The sequence below is a fragment of the Mesoplodon bidens genome, assembly GCF_964165515.1.
Source record: "Mesoplodon bidens genome assembly, chromosome: 15".
In the NCBI taxonomy this organism is placed as follows: domain Eukaryota; kingdom Metazoa; phylum Chordata; class Mammalia; order Artiodactyla; family Ziphiidae; genus Mesoplodon; species Mesoplodon bidens.
The window spans coordinates 49039568-49053139 of NC_138171.1; the positions used below are offsets into that span (position 1 = coordinate 49039568).

Here is a 13572-nt window from a genome sequence, read left to right on the forward strand (position 1 = left end):
CAAGGGAGTGGTACACACTCTCCCTAATCCCATGGAATCCTCTGAAAGGGTGAGGCCAGTCTGTCCTCTTAGCTGGTCTCCAGGACTGCAAAAGCGTGGGAGGACTCCCAGGATGTAAGCCTGGCCCCCCTTTGTGTTTGTAGTCCCAGAGGGTCAAGGCCAGGGTATGCCTGTCATACAGTTGCTTGAAGCCCTCACTTGGGTGGAGTTAACATACATATATTGTTATATATGTATATATAACATATATATACATATATATAACATATATATAACATATATTGTCACTTGGTGACTACGGGGTGGGTAAAGGCTTTTACTCTGGGCCTGTCTCTGTGTTCACTCCCCACTAATATAACATCTTTTATCTTTGCTCAGGAGCCCATCCGGTTACGGTATAAACTGACATTCAACCAGGGTGGACAGCCTTTCAGCGAAGTAGGAGAAGTGAAAGACTTTCCAGACCTGGCAGTCTTGGGTGCAGCCTAACTCCTCACTGGACAGACCCGGCCATTCAGGCTTAGGCCAGTGTTACTTTTGCTGTCTAGATAGGACTAGGACTAATCACAGTGATTTAGTGCAGAGTGCCAAGAGTTCTATCCTGACATCAGGCTCTGGATGCCAACCTCTGACTTATTCTGCAGATATTGTGTGTGTGTCTGTGTGTGTGTGTGTGGCCCGGGGGCTGAGGGGCAGGGATGTGGGCAGTGTGGGAAATGCTAAAGCATTTCTGATAACCATCTGCTACGATCATATCTGGTTTTGCATGTTGGTGGACACTGATGTCCCTGCCTCAGGTTGGAGGTTTTATAAGCCAAAGTTGTTGTTGTTTTCCATGTATTATTATCTTTTCATTCATCCACTCTGTGCCTTGTCAGCCTTTGAAAGACTTGGTTGCTCCCAGGCTGCTGTTCTCAGGGACCTTAAAAGGGACCTGGTTGGTCTTGGGGCAGAGTGTCTTCTGGGACACTCTCTTCCAAGAAAGACCTTGTCTCCATTTCCATTAGCAAATGCTGCTTGCATGTGTTCAGGAAGATCTTCTAAATGGAATGCTTGTTGCACTGTGTTCTAGGCGAGGGGCTGCCACTAGACCAGAGGACCGCGCTTGGTGGGCCGATCATGTCCTTCACCACTGTGCCTTAGAATTGCCCATAGATGGACCCTTCAGGGCAGAGGGGAAAGCGGATCCCAGGCCTTATTCAGGCCTCAGGTTCCGTGGGTCGGGCAGCCTGTCTGGACCCTTCCTCAGGACCCTCATCTCCATCCTCATCCTCTTTCACCACAAGCATTTACCCAGAGCTCTGTGATTGTGACACCATGCCAGTCATTGTAAATCATAACTAACAGGTTCGCCCTGGCCTGTTGACTTCACAATCCAGGATGAAGAACTGTGATGCAAATGAGATATGACGTGAGTTTAGCAATGAAAAGTGATGACTAAATACAGAAAGTCATTGAATAAATACCCGTGTAGCAAATATACTTTGTGGAGTTTTGAGTAAGTAGGAGATGCAAAGCCTGTTGCATTTAGAGATAATAGGCTTGAAGGGATCATTCATCTGTTGAAGTACGGAAGACTTCCTGAAGGATGTGGCACCTGAAGAACTGCTTCAGTGAAGAGAAGCCCTGAGGATCTGAATGAAGCTGGAAGAGAGGTGGATTCTTATTACCGTCATGGTGTGAAGGAAAAATTCAGGCCTGCAGTCGGTTAATACTTAGCACCTACAATGTGCTAGGCATCTGTGCATGTTTTACAAGTCTCGCTTGGCCTGATGGATGGGTGAAGAGAGCTGAGCCTGGCTGAGATGGCCTGATGAAGGAGGCAAGATCCAAGCAGCTCACCTGTCTGGGTAGGATTCTGCCTCAGAAACTGCAAGGCTCTGTTTGTATCACAAAATCTGGTACTCCACAGTCTGATCTTTTACCTTCTACATATAGTTGGAAATCTGCCAGCACTATGGTGGGGATGGGAGCTGTAAAAAATCAAGGTATGTTACTTTTAAAGCAAATGTGAAAACTCATAAAACAGATAAATGATGGGGTGACTTCTTCATTTGGCATAACTCATAAGGTTCATTTTAATCTAAAATTTTGTGTTCAAATATTCTATATATCAGGGCTTCCCTGGTGGCGCAGTGGTTGAGAGTCCGCCTGCCGACGCAGGGGGCATGGGTTCGTGCCCCGGTCCGGGAAGATCCCACATGCCGCGGAGCGGCTGGGCCCGTGAGCCATGGCCGCTGAGCCTGTGCGTCCGGAGCCTGTGCTCCGCAACGGGAGAGGCCACAACAGTGGGAGGCCCGCATACCGGGAAAAAAAAAATTCTATATAGCTTTTATAGGCTCTAGCTATTTCATAAAGTCTCCTAGAGGTGACCATCATAAAGACGATGCCTACCTAGAACTTCCGTCAAAAATGGGTGAATGAGACCTACACATGAAAAAACCTTTATCACATAGTTAAAAGGTAGCCTCACTGAGTGTGAACATTCTTCTGTCTTCTGGGTGACAGACTCCCAGTGGTGCTCTGCTTAGATAGAGTTGGACAGGGTAAGGGGGAAGGGAGGTGGGTGTCCTGAAAGTGGCCCTGGTTTATGTTATCAGTGCCTTGTAATTATGAAGTTCAGCGACCACTTAAGAACCAACCCGTATCTTTCATTCACTCAGCGAGTTGTTGTTGACTAGCTACTGTGAGCCGAGCACTGTCGTAGGCACTGCAGATACAGCAGTGATAGAAGGTCCCTGCCCTCGTGGGTCTTCTGATGGGGAGAGACAAATCCACAATGTGTCTGGTGGAGCGTTGGCACTGACGATCCAGTATTTTCCCCTATCCTGAACTCTTCCTTCCGGGATCCTGTCATCCCTATTTGTTGACCTACCTCTGACTGTTCTTTTTCCTCTGTCCCTTAAATGTGTTTCCATAGGGTTTAGTCCTTAGGACTTTTCTAAGCATTCTGGGCAGTTAACTACTAGATGAGTGGTAGACCTCTATCTCAGGCTTCCACCTCCTTGCTGACATCAGGTCCATATTTTAAGCCATCTAATGGATATCTATCTGGAGGTTCCACTGTTGCCTCCAAGTGCTTAGAATGGAACACAGCCGCTTCTCTCATTCTCTCTCTGTTCTTTTATTTGAAAGCACCTATCCAGGCCTTCATAGGTCCTTGATTCTTGCTTCGTCTCCATCCCCCTCAGTACTTTTGTCTCGTCTAGTCTGTTTCTAAATAGTATCACATCTTGCCCTCTCCACTGCATTCACGTCGTCACTGCCCTGGTTTGGCTTTTTTTTTTTTTTTTTTTTGGATGGTGCTGTAGCCTGCCTCTCAGTTCCCCTCTGAGCCATTATACTTGCCAGCATCAGAATTCTGTAACATACCTGGGCACTTGACCCCTGCTGAAAAACTGTGAATGGCTTCTTAATGCCCTAAAAGCCTATGCAGCCAAATTCAAGTTGTTTACTCTGGCGTTCGGTGCCCTTCTGTAACTTTGTATGCTCCTTACCTTTCTGGCGTCATCTGTCAAGAATAGAGCACACTTTGCCAGAGCCACAAGAAAGTCCCTTCATGTTTTGATAATGCCATGTTTTCTCGTATCTTTGACTACACCTGTCGTTAACTCCTTTTGTCTCTTCGGTGATTTAAGATTGGGCTAAAATTCTCCTCTATCTGTGAGCCACTCGTTGAGAGTCGATGAGCTGTGGATATAGTAAATGTTGAAAAAAGGATAAATAATGACCAAAAACATGAATATTACCCATTAAAAATAAAATAGTGTAAATTGAGAGATCAAACATGAAAGGTTGAAAACAAAGGTGATATTCTCATACAAATAGTGTTTAGTACAGTGCTCATAAATCACAAATTCTTTGAATATATCTAATATAGAATATGCTTACCCAGGCCCAAAATACAAAATTCTACAAACTAGTGTGTTTGTTTTAAACTAAGAAGAAAACAATAGAGTGCTAGCCATAGCTTGTTTCATATTTTTTTAAGCAGTAACAGCCTGACCTCTTTCATCTGGAAAGAGACGGAGTCAAGTAGATAAGCAGGAAGTATCCTCAGAGAAGATAGGGCCAAGGTCCAGAGATCTCATCACACATTTAATGTAAGCTGAAATGGAAAAACTCCAGGCCTTTAGTTCCCTTGCCCAATGCATTCCCAACTATACCATGTTCATTCTGAGAAAGCTTGCATCTAAAAATGTGTAAACATTCTCCTTTGACTTTTATTCTTGAACACTTACTTTATCCCACAGCTAGAGGTAATACTATGATTTTAAAAGCTGAAAAACATATTGCAGTGTTACAGGCTCCAGATACATAGGCTTTTAAAGTTTGAGATCTTCTGAAGCCCCAACAGTCTGAAGTAATTAAATCAACCCTTACTTGTAATTCCATTCTTTAGCTTCACGTACTACCTCTAGCCATGTGACCTGAGACAAGTAATTTGTCCTCTTCCGCTACCTTCCCTATAAAGTGCATAATAGGATTATTTTGAGAAGTGAGTTAATAAATGTGAAGTGACTCCAGTACTTCATAGGACTAAGCTAAGACTCATATTTCATTTACTGTTTGCTTGTCCACCTGGCTTCCAGTACATGAACAGACTTGACTTACCCATAACTTTTTTGGCCATGCCGTGAGGCTTGTGGGATCTTAGTTCCCCGACAAAGGATCGAACCAAACCCTCGCCCCCTGCAATGGAAGCGCGGAGTCTTAACCACTGGACCGCCAGGGAAGTCCCTATGACTATTTGAAGTTTACCTCATGAAATCAAGCAAATATTTTAAATTTTGGCAAGGTTCAAATTAATACTGAGATGCAGTAAATGTCAAGGATAGAAAGGTAACAAAACATTGGAAACCTTACGCCTAAGTCTAGTCAAAAGCAGAAATCCATAACAATATACTTAGAAACTAATCAACAACACTTCCTATAAAACATTCAGTTAAATTTTATAAACAAGACTATGCAATTCTAAAAGTCATAACCCTGTCACCAAAATCTGAAGCAGATACCTTTTAGTCTATTCTTGTTTTTGAATGCATAGGTAAAATATTAACTTAAAAGCTAGTGGCAGGACTTCCCTGGCGGTCCAGTGGTTAAGACTCCGCGCTTCCACTGCAGGGGGCACGGGTTCGATCCCTGGTCGGGGAACTAAGATCCTGCAAGCCACGTGGCGTGGCTAAAATAAATAAAATAAAGCTAGTGGCATATTGAAAGAATACACTGTAAAGCCTTTGGGAATGCAGTCAGCCACATTAATAGTTCAAATGGACAATTTGATCATCTCAATAGATGTAGAAAAGGCATTTTCTCTCATTCGTTGTTTATTCCTAATAGAATCAAACAACCAGCATCATGTTTAATAAGGAAATGACAACAGTGGCTTAAACACAAAGGTTTATTTTCTCATTCAAAAGAAAGCCAGAAATAGTCCCAAACCATTTGTGGTGTCGACTGAAAAAAAATGTGCAACTTAAAAGTTGAGAATTTTATTTGGCAGACTTAACTGAGAATTGTAGCCAGCGATACAGCCACTCATAGCTCTGAGGGACTGTTCCAAAAAGGTAAGGGAAGAGCCAGGATATATAGGAGTTTTTGTTGGGGAAAAAACAACACTCTCCCCCATGTGTTTAAACATCAAAAAATTACTTTTAATCACAAAAACAGACATCTCAAGTTAATGATTTTTGTGCTTTTCTACGTATGGGAAAGATGCAAGAGCCTGGACTCTGAAATCATTCCTTTGATGTGCATCTTAACTATCGATAGGGCCAGTATCTTGTTTTTTTCCATTCTGATTCCCCTCACAGTACACCATGGGCAGCTGCCGTGGTTGATGGCTTTATGGCTGCAACATCCTTTGTTTACGGAAGTGGCAAGCGACATTCTTAGGCCCTAAGTCAGCACCCAAGGATGTGCTCCTCAACATTATGTTACAAGCTTTAACTGCTGACTGTTTTAGGCAACAGGAAGGGAGTGGGGGAGCCAGGAATAGAGGAAAACTGCTGACGTTCTTAAGGTTTCCTGGAAATTTTATGTGATATTTGCATTCACATCTTATTGGCTATTTAGTAGCATGGCCACTCCAAGGTGCAGAGAAGGCTAAGAAATTGTCATATTTGCATACAATGCCACACACTTGGCTAAGGAAGAAGGGGAGATTGGATATTGTAACAATTTATCTGTTTACCATAAGACGCTATTGTAATCTGTTCTGTTTTAAAACCAAACAACTCAGGTAGTTGTATGTATGTATGACTTTATATTTGGGTCATAGAATTACAGATTTGTTTTCTTTAAAATTTATCTGAATTTTCTAAAGTTTCTAAACTGAAAAAGCATTATTTTTAATTCTCAATGTTAGTTTTTCAAAACTAAAACAACAAAAGGTGGAAATTCTTCCCACCAACCGGTTACCCTCCTAGGAGACAATATTACTTGTTCCTCATCTGTCCTTGGAGATATTCTAGGCATTTTTAAACAAATGAACTGTTCCACACTTTGCTTTTTTTTAATGTAACTATAGATGACTTGGCAATAATGCCATTATCAGTATGAACTTTGTAATAAAAAAGAACAGCCCCTGCTTTCCTCTCTTCTGACAGCAGATGGTATCAATCACTTATATGCTGAAAGTGCTTTGTATTAAAACTGGCACATGAAGTTGCTGATACTTTCCATGTATCTCCAGCCTCTCACTTCCACTGGCTCCATTCCTGTGGGCCCAGGGCTGCTTGAGTCTTCCCTGCAACCCTCCCCATTCCTCCTGCCTTGTTTCTGGTAGCCCTGCACGGTAGAGTGAAACAAGCGTGGGTTTGGGGGTCAGGTTAAGTTTCTAGTTTTCTTGCCACCTTGGGCAAGTCACTTAACAACTCGGCCTTGGTTTTTATATTCTTAAATGGTAAAAATGTTAAAAATCTACTTCATAGGTTTTGGTGAGGATTTAATGAGGTCACCAAAATACCAGACATGATAGGTACTCTTTAAATATAGGTGCTATTATTTCTCCTCAAATTGCCTCATCTGAGATTTCTCTTTTTTAATTTACTACCTTAACTTGTGGTGACTTCCATTTCGTCACTATGTTCATTTCAAAACCTCTCCTGCTCTCATGGAAACCAATGAAATTTTGCCAAGGATACTCATAACGTAATATTTGCAGAGACAGCAAAAAGGGTTGCATTTGATAAAATCTGACCATCCTCTCTATATTTGTTAAGATTAGGATCAACTGCAGGAAATGGAAAAAACTCAAGGTTACAGTGGCTTAAAAGATATTTAGATCTCTGTATTAGCTTCCCGGCATTCCTGAGCAAAGCTGGGTGACTTAACAGAAATTTATCGTCTGGCAGTTCTGGAGGCTAGAAGTCTGAAATCAGGGCCATGCTCAGTCTGAAACCTGCAGGAGAATCCCGGTGATCTGCGACAGTCTTTAGCATTCCTTGGCTTTTAGCTGCATCACTCCAGTCTCCACCTTCATTGTCATGTGGTGTTCTTCCTGTGTGTGTCTCCCATGACCATCTTGTAAGGATACTGATCATATTGGATTAGGGGCTCATGCTACTTCTGTAAGATCTCATCTTAACTGGTTTCATCTGCAGTGATGCTATTGCCAAATAAGGTCACATTCTGAGGGACTAGGGTTAGGATTTGTATCTTTTCTGAGGGGTCAGCGGGGGGAGACACAATTCAACCTGTAACACTCTCAAGAACCCCAGAGGTAGTGAAACTAGGACTGGTGTGCAGTCCGCGGTCAGGCACCTAGACGCCGTCAATCTGTTGCCCTGCCACGAGTGACTTAATTCCTAAAAACACTTCATGGTTCAAGATGACAGTTATAATTCTAGCCATCACGTTCACATTCCAGCCAGCAGGAAAGAAGGAGAGTAGTGTACACGCCATTCTTTTAAGAACATCTCCTTGAAGTCCCACATAAAAGTTCTGCTCACGTTGCAGTGGCCAGTACTTAGTCACGTGGACACACTTAACTTTTTTTTTGTTTTTTTTACAGCTAATTTTTAATTTATTCATTTACTTATTTAATTTTAATTTTATATTGGAGTATATTTGGTTTACAATGTTGTGTTAGTTTCAGGTGTATAGCGAAGTGATTCAGTTATACATATTCATATATCCATTCTTTTTCAGATTCTTTTTCCATATTGGTTGTTACAGAATATTGAGTAGAGTTCCCTGTGCTATATAGTAGGTCCTTGTTGATTATCTATTTTTTATCCAGTAGTGTGTATGTGTTATTTTTTTTTGGACACACTTAACTTTAAAGAATGCTGGGAGATGTCTTTGTCTTGAGAGGCTATGGACCCGCTGGGGAGAACAGAACAGAATCAGGAGATATCTAGCAGTGTCTGCCACACACTCCTGATGCTTTCTTTTCCCATGGCTTTCTGATTCTTCCCTCAGTTCTTCCTCCCACCCTAAACTTCCAAATATAGGCATGCTGCTAAAGGCTTTATCGTTAACCTTCATTGCTACTCTACTAAATCTCCCTGAAGTACAAATCTGACCCTACTACTTCTCTTTTCACAACCTTTTGATCATCTCCTTGGATAAAGTAAAACCAATTTCCCTAGCATTCAAGGTTCTCCATAGTATAGCCTCATCCAGTCTTGGCCTCATCTGAATCTCATTCCCTTTTTGGAAAATAGAAATAATATCCGCCTTGGCTCCAAAGGCTGTGAGGATTAAAATGGAAGTGTGAGGGGAAGCACGTTTAATCTGTAAAGGTCTGTAAACATGTAAGGAATCTAGTGCTCTCTTCCTTCACATGGATGGATGGGTCCTATGCTGTAGCCAATCCGGACTCTTCCCTGACCTATGAATCTGTCCCGTAGAAATGGAGAGGCTTCCACACATCTTAGCTCTGAGGAGGAAGACACAGTCTCTTCTGGTAAACCTGGTTTATGCCAATGATCCAGACATGCAGCTGCAACCTGATTCTGATCACTGGGCATTTTTCTCCTATCCTGTTACTTTTCAGCTGTTTCTTTCTGTTGAGTGCTTATGGGACAGACTCACCTGCTAGGCAACAACGTTATGTACCTTTGGCAGGGGCTGTTAAGGTTTGTACCATGTTATGATGTGCCGGCACACCTCCCTATACATGGGGTAGCAAGGAAATGTATTAACCACATTTAAGAACCCAGAGGCAGTGAGTCTAGGGCTGGTATGACAGTCCCAGATCTTTCAGTGTCCTCTCTTTCCACTTCCAAAAGCCATTCATTCCTACCAACCTGTCCATAAGAGTTCCTCATGGGCAGATGTGATAAGAAGCAAAACTGTTCCACATGAAGCCAGTCTGGGTGACCTGGACAAGCATTACGCCCACTTAGGGAAGGGTGACTCAGTTTTGGCAAGTCTCAAAAAGTGGGGGCTCAGAGGCAGAACTTTTGGCCATGGCCCAGTAAGGAAATTTGCAAGTCCTCTCTCCAAAAAGGCTAGCTATAAAGCTAGACAAATTTGACAAAAATAACCATTTCAGTGCTACAGAAATCAAAGGTAGATGGCAGTCTGAGAAGTGTTTATGCTCGAAAAGCCACTGAGGTTTGGGTAAACAACATTTGCAGTTTCTGTCATTCTTCCCTGGGGCTGCATCCAGCCTCTCCCTTGCACCAACTCTGTAGGATTGACATCTTCTTTGAAATGATGTTAGCAGAAGTGACAGTTGCTGTGGTGGGCAAGTGGGGAGGGCCAGCAGTTCTACTAGTTTGATGTTGTGGTCATCATCAGAAAAAGCATGTATCTTGATGAAGATGTGCACATGTACATCAGGACCAGAGAGAGCCCAAGCTAACCACACAATCCCAGCTGACACTGAGGCTGCATTCACACGCTGAGGAAACACAAAGGGGCACAGTGGAAAGGAAAAGCTGGGACCAACTTGAAAGTGACTTGATATTTTGAATGTGCTCCCTTACCCACACACAGATCCACTGACAGGACAGAAGCCCTACTAGCTCAAATAATTTGGTACAACTGTAGTCTGATCATTAACTGCCTTTAAGCTATGTAGACAAAGGAAGTCAGATTTTAAAATAAAATAAAAACAAAAAAAAATAGAGACATCAGATGCTACAAACCATAGGGGAGAAATTTCATGAATTTATCTCAGGCAAGCTACTAAACAAGCAAACAAAAACAGGAACGATCTTTGGGGAGTCCAGAATCTAGAGTTGCTACAATATATTATCTAAAATATCTAGTTGTCAATAAAGAATTGAGATGTGCAAAGAAACAGGAAGGAAAGATCCATACTGAGAGGAAAAGCGGTAAATAGAAACTGAGTCTTCAGACAATGGATTTAACAATCAGCATTCAAAGTAGCTAATATAAATATGTTCAAAGAACCAAAGTAAACCATGTTTAAGGAATTATAGGAATCTATGGCAAATAGTGATTCTCAATAGCAAGGCAGTATAAAAAAGAAATTGAAATTCTGGAATTGAAAAGTACATAAATTGAAATGAGGAATTCACTAGAGCCTCTCAACAAAAGATTTGGGATGGCAGAAGAAAAAGTCAGTGAAGCTGAAGATAGGTCAGTAGAAATTATCCAATCTGAAAAACAGAAAAAAGAAAAGTAAACAGAGCTGCAGAGATCTGTGAGACACCATCAGGTGTCATACACATAATGGGAGTCCCAAAAGGACAAGTGAGAGAAAGGGACAGGAAAGTTATTTGAAGAAATAATATCCAAAACCTTCCCAAACTTGCTGAAAAACATTAATCTGCACATCCATAAAACTCAACAACCTTCAAGTAGGATAAACACAAAGAAACCCATACATAGACACATTAGAGCCAAACTTAAAAACCAAAGTCGAAGATAAAATCTTGAAAGCTGTAAGAGAGAAATGACTCATTACATACAATAGGTTCATAATAGATTTAACAGCTGACTTCTTATTGGAAATAATAGAGTTCAGAAGGCAGTGGGATGACATATTCAATGATCTGAATATGAAAAGAATTCTATTTCCAGCAGAACTGTTCTTCAAAAATGAAGGCATGGGCTTCCCTGGTGGCCCAGTGGTTAAGAAGCCACTTGCCAATGCAGGGGACACGGGTTCAAGCCCTGGTCCGGGAAGCCCGTGCACTCCAACTACTGAGCCTGTGCTCTACAGCCCGTGAGCCACAACTACTGAAGCCCGCGCGCCTAGAGCCCACGCTCTGCAACAGGAGAAGCCACCGTGGTGAGACGCCCACGCGCCACAACGAAGAGTAGCCCCCGCTCGGGCAACTAGAGAAAGCCCGCGCAGCAGCAATGAAGACCCAAAGCAGCCAAAAATAAAATAAAATAAATGAATTTATTAAAAAAATTTTAAAAAGCTCAGGCTCCAGTAGCAGGCTTGGCTGAGTTCAGCTCCCACAGCGCTACCTTCTAGCTACGTGACATTGAACCACTTGCTTAACTGCCTCAGTTCTTCCTCTTTAAGTTGGGGGAGAATAACAGCACTCATAGGACTGTGAGTACTAAGTGCGCTCATACAAGTAAGGGCTTTAGCATAAGCACATATTTAAGTGCCCAAAAGTCACTTAAGTTAGCAGAGCAAGAGGGAAGCCCGCACCCTCTGGCCGCCAGCCCGCCGCGCTTCCCGGAAAGCAGGCAGTCACTATAGTAACAACCACCTACTTCCGGAAGAAGTACGGCGCGCGGCGAGGGTCAATCCCAGCCGTACACATCAGCGAGTTGACCGAGGGGCAGTGGAGACGCTAGTTGGCGGCGCCGTCAATCCCGGCCCGCCGCCTCCCAGACCCGCGCGGGTGCTCTCGCAGGGCCGCTCGCTTCTGCAGCCTCGCGGACACCCAGAGCCAGCCCTTCAGGCCTGGACGCTGGGGTGCGGCGGTGCAGCCATGGACTTCTCCAAGTTCCTTGCCGAAGACTTCGACGTGAAGGAGTGGATCAACGCGGCCTTTAGGGCTGGCCCCAAGGAGGTAGCGGCCGGGAAGGCTGACAGCCACGCGGCCACCTTGGTGATGAAGCTTCAGCTGTTCATCCAGGAGGTGAACCACGCCGTGGAAGGTGAGCGGCCGGGCGGAGCTCTCAGACGGGCCCGGGGCCCCGGGGGTTGCACGTAGTGGGCAGTAAACGTCGGCGCCTCCCATGGAGAGCGAGCGAGCCCTGCTCCGGTTCTCCCGCAGTCTTTACGGGGATATCCAGGAGAAGGTCTCAGCCCGCTACTCCTCTCTCTCTGCAACACTTGCGGACTTGGGATCTTGGTTTTCCACCTCTGGCGGTGCTCTCAAGTTTCCTTTTAAAACTTAAAAGAGCGAATTTTAAGAATATTAAATAATAGTCAACTGATGCTTATATTTGGCAAAAAAACATATAGAAGGTGTATAGGAATGACAAATCTGGGAAACACTGTTTTAATGGATTTAAAAAATTATTTTATTGAAGTATAATTGATTTACAATATTGTGTTAATTTCTACTGTACAGCAAAGTGATTCAGTTACATATATATATATATATATATATATATATATATATATATATATATATATATACACATTCTTTTTCATATTCTTTTCCATTATGGTTTATCACAGGATATTGAATATAGGTCCCTGGGCTATACAGTAGGACCTTGTTGTTTATCCATCCTGTATATAATAGTTTGCATCTGCTAATCCCAAACTCCCAATCCAACCCTCCCCCACCGCCCCTGTTTTAGTGGATCTTTATGTCAGTGGGAAGATGGGCTGTCCTGACGGGAGACTTTTAAGTATCGAATTCACTAACCAGAACAGTGAATTATAAAAAATAACACACCAGAACCATTTCATTAACTCCTCGACCTGGTTTTCATTCACTGTATGTTTATTCAGTGCATACTGCAGCCAGTCTCTCTGCTCGGCTCTGTGGGAAAGAGGCTCAGACCGCCCACACTGGGAGCTTATGGTCCTGTAAATAGAACTTTGTTTTATAGATGCGTCCACTGTTTAAGAAAAGGTGGAGGTGGGGGGACGCTTTATTTCACTGCAGATTCTTTATTGTACTTCGCATCTTTTAGTAATTATTGAGCATCTACTATGCACCTGTCAAGAAATGAGTGCTGGGGATGAAAAGTTTACCTTTCTAGAGCTGCCCTGTGGGGAGCATACGTGAACTGTTTAATTACAGTGAAGGGTGGCTTTCCTGAGAGTAGAACCGGAAGCTGAGAGCTGGATGAAGGGAGCAATTATCTCTTGTCTGGGAGAATCATAAAGGGCTTTTCCCTGTGTTAGGCCTTGAAGGAAGACCTCACAGGGCCAAGATGGGGAGGACATTAATAATAATATAATAGCAAATATCTGAGTCCTTGGTATACGTCAGGCACTGTTTTAAGTACTTTATGTGCATTAACTAAGTGGTTCTCAACAGGGGTGGTGGGACTTCCCTGGTCCGCCAGCCAGTGCAAGGGACACGGGTTCAATCCCTGTTCCGGGAAGATCCCACATGCCGCAGAGCAACTAAGCCCGTGCGCCACAACTACTGAGCCTGCGCTCTGGAGCCCGTGAGCCACAGTTACTGAGCCTGCGTGCCTAGAGCCTGTGCTCCGCAACAAGAG

At 43.3% G+C, this 13572-nt stretch overlaps 2 protein-coding genes across 4 annotated transcripts in view; both read left to right on the forward strand.

The window, feature by feature from the left end:
* GGA2 (golgi associated, gamma adaptin ear containing, ARF binding protein 2) overlaps positions 1 to 4645 on the forward strand; it is a 33249-nt gene extending 28604 nt beyond the window's left edge. For 2 of the 3 annotated variants that reach the window (XM_081255252.1, XM_081255254.1), the window contains exon 17: positions 379 to 4645. In XM_081255252.1, the coding sequence (XP_081111378.1) occupies positions 379 to 489 (111 nt within the window). In that variant the 3' untranslated portion in view covers positions 490 to 4645. The remainder of the gene's footprint in view (positions 1 to 378) is intronic. The other variant, XM_081255253.1, reaches the window with a different exon arrangement.
* Positions 4646 to 11686: 7041 nt separating this feature from the next.
* Positions 11687 to 13572, forward strand: part of COG7 (component of oligomeric golgi complex 7) — an 84992-nt gene continuing 83106 nt past the window's right edge. The window contains exon 1 of the mRNA XM_081256999.1: positions 11687 to 12042. Within this exon, the coding sequence (XP_081113125.1) occupies positions 11874 to 12042 (169 nt within the window). The 5' untranslated portion in view covers positions 11687 to 11873. The remainder of the gene's footprint in view (positions 12043 to 13572) is intronic.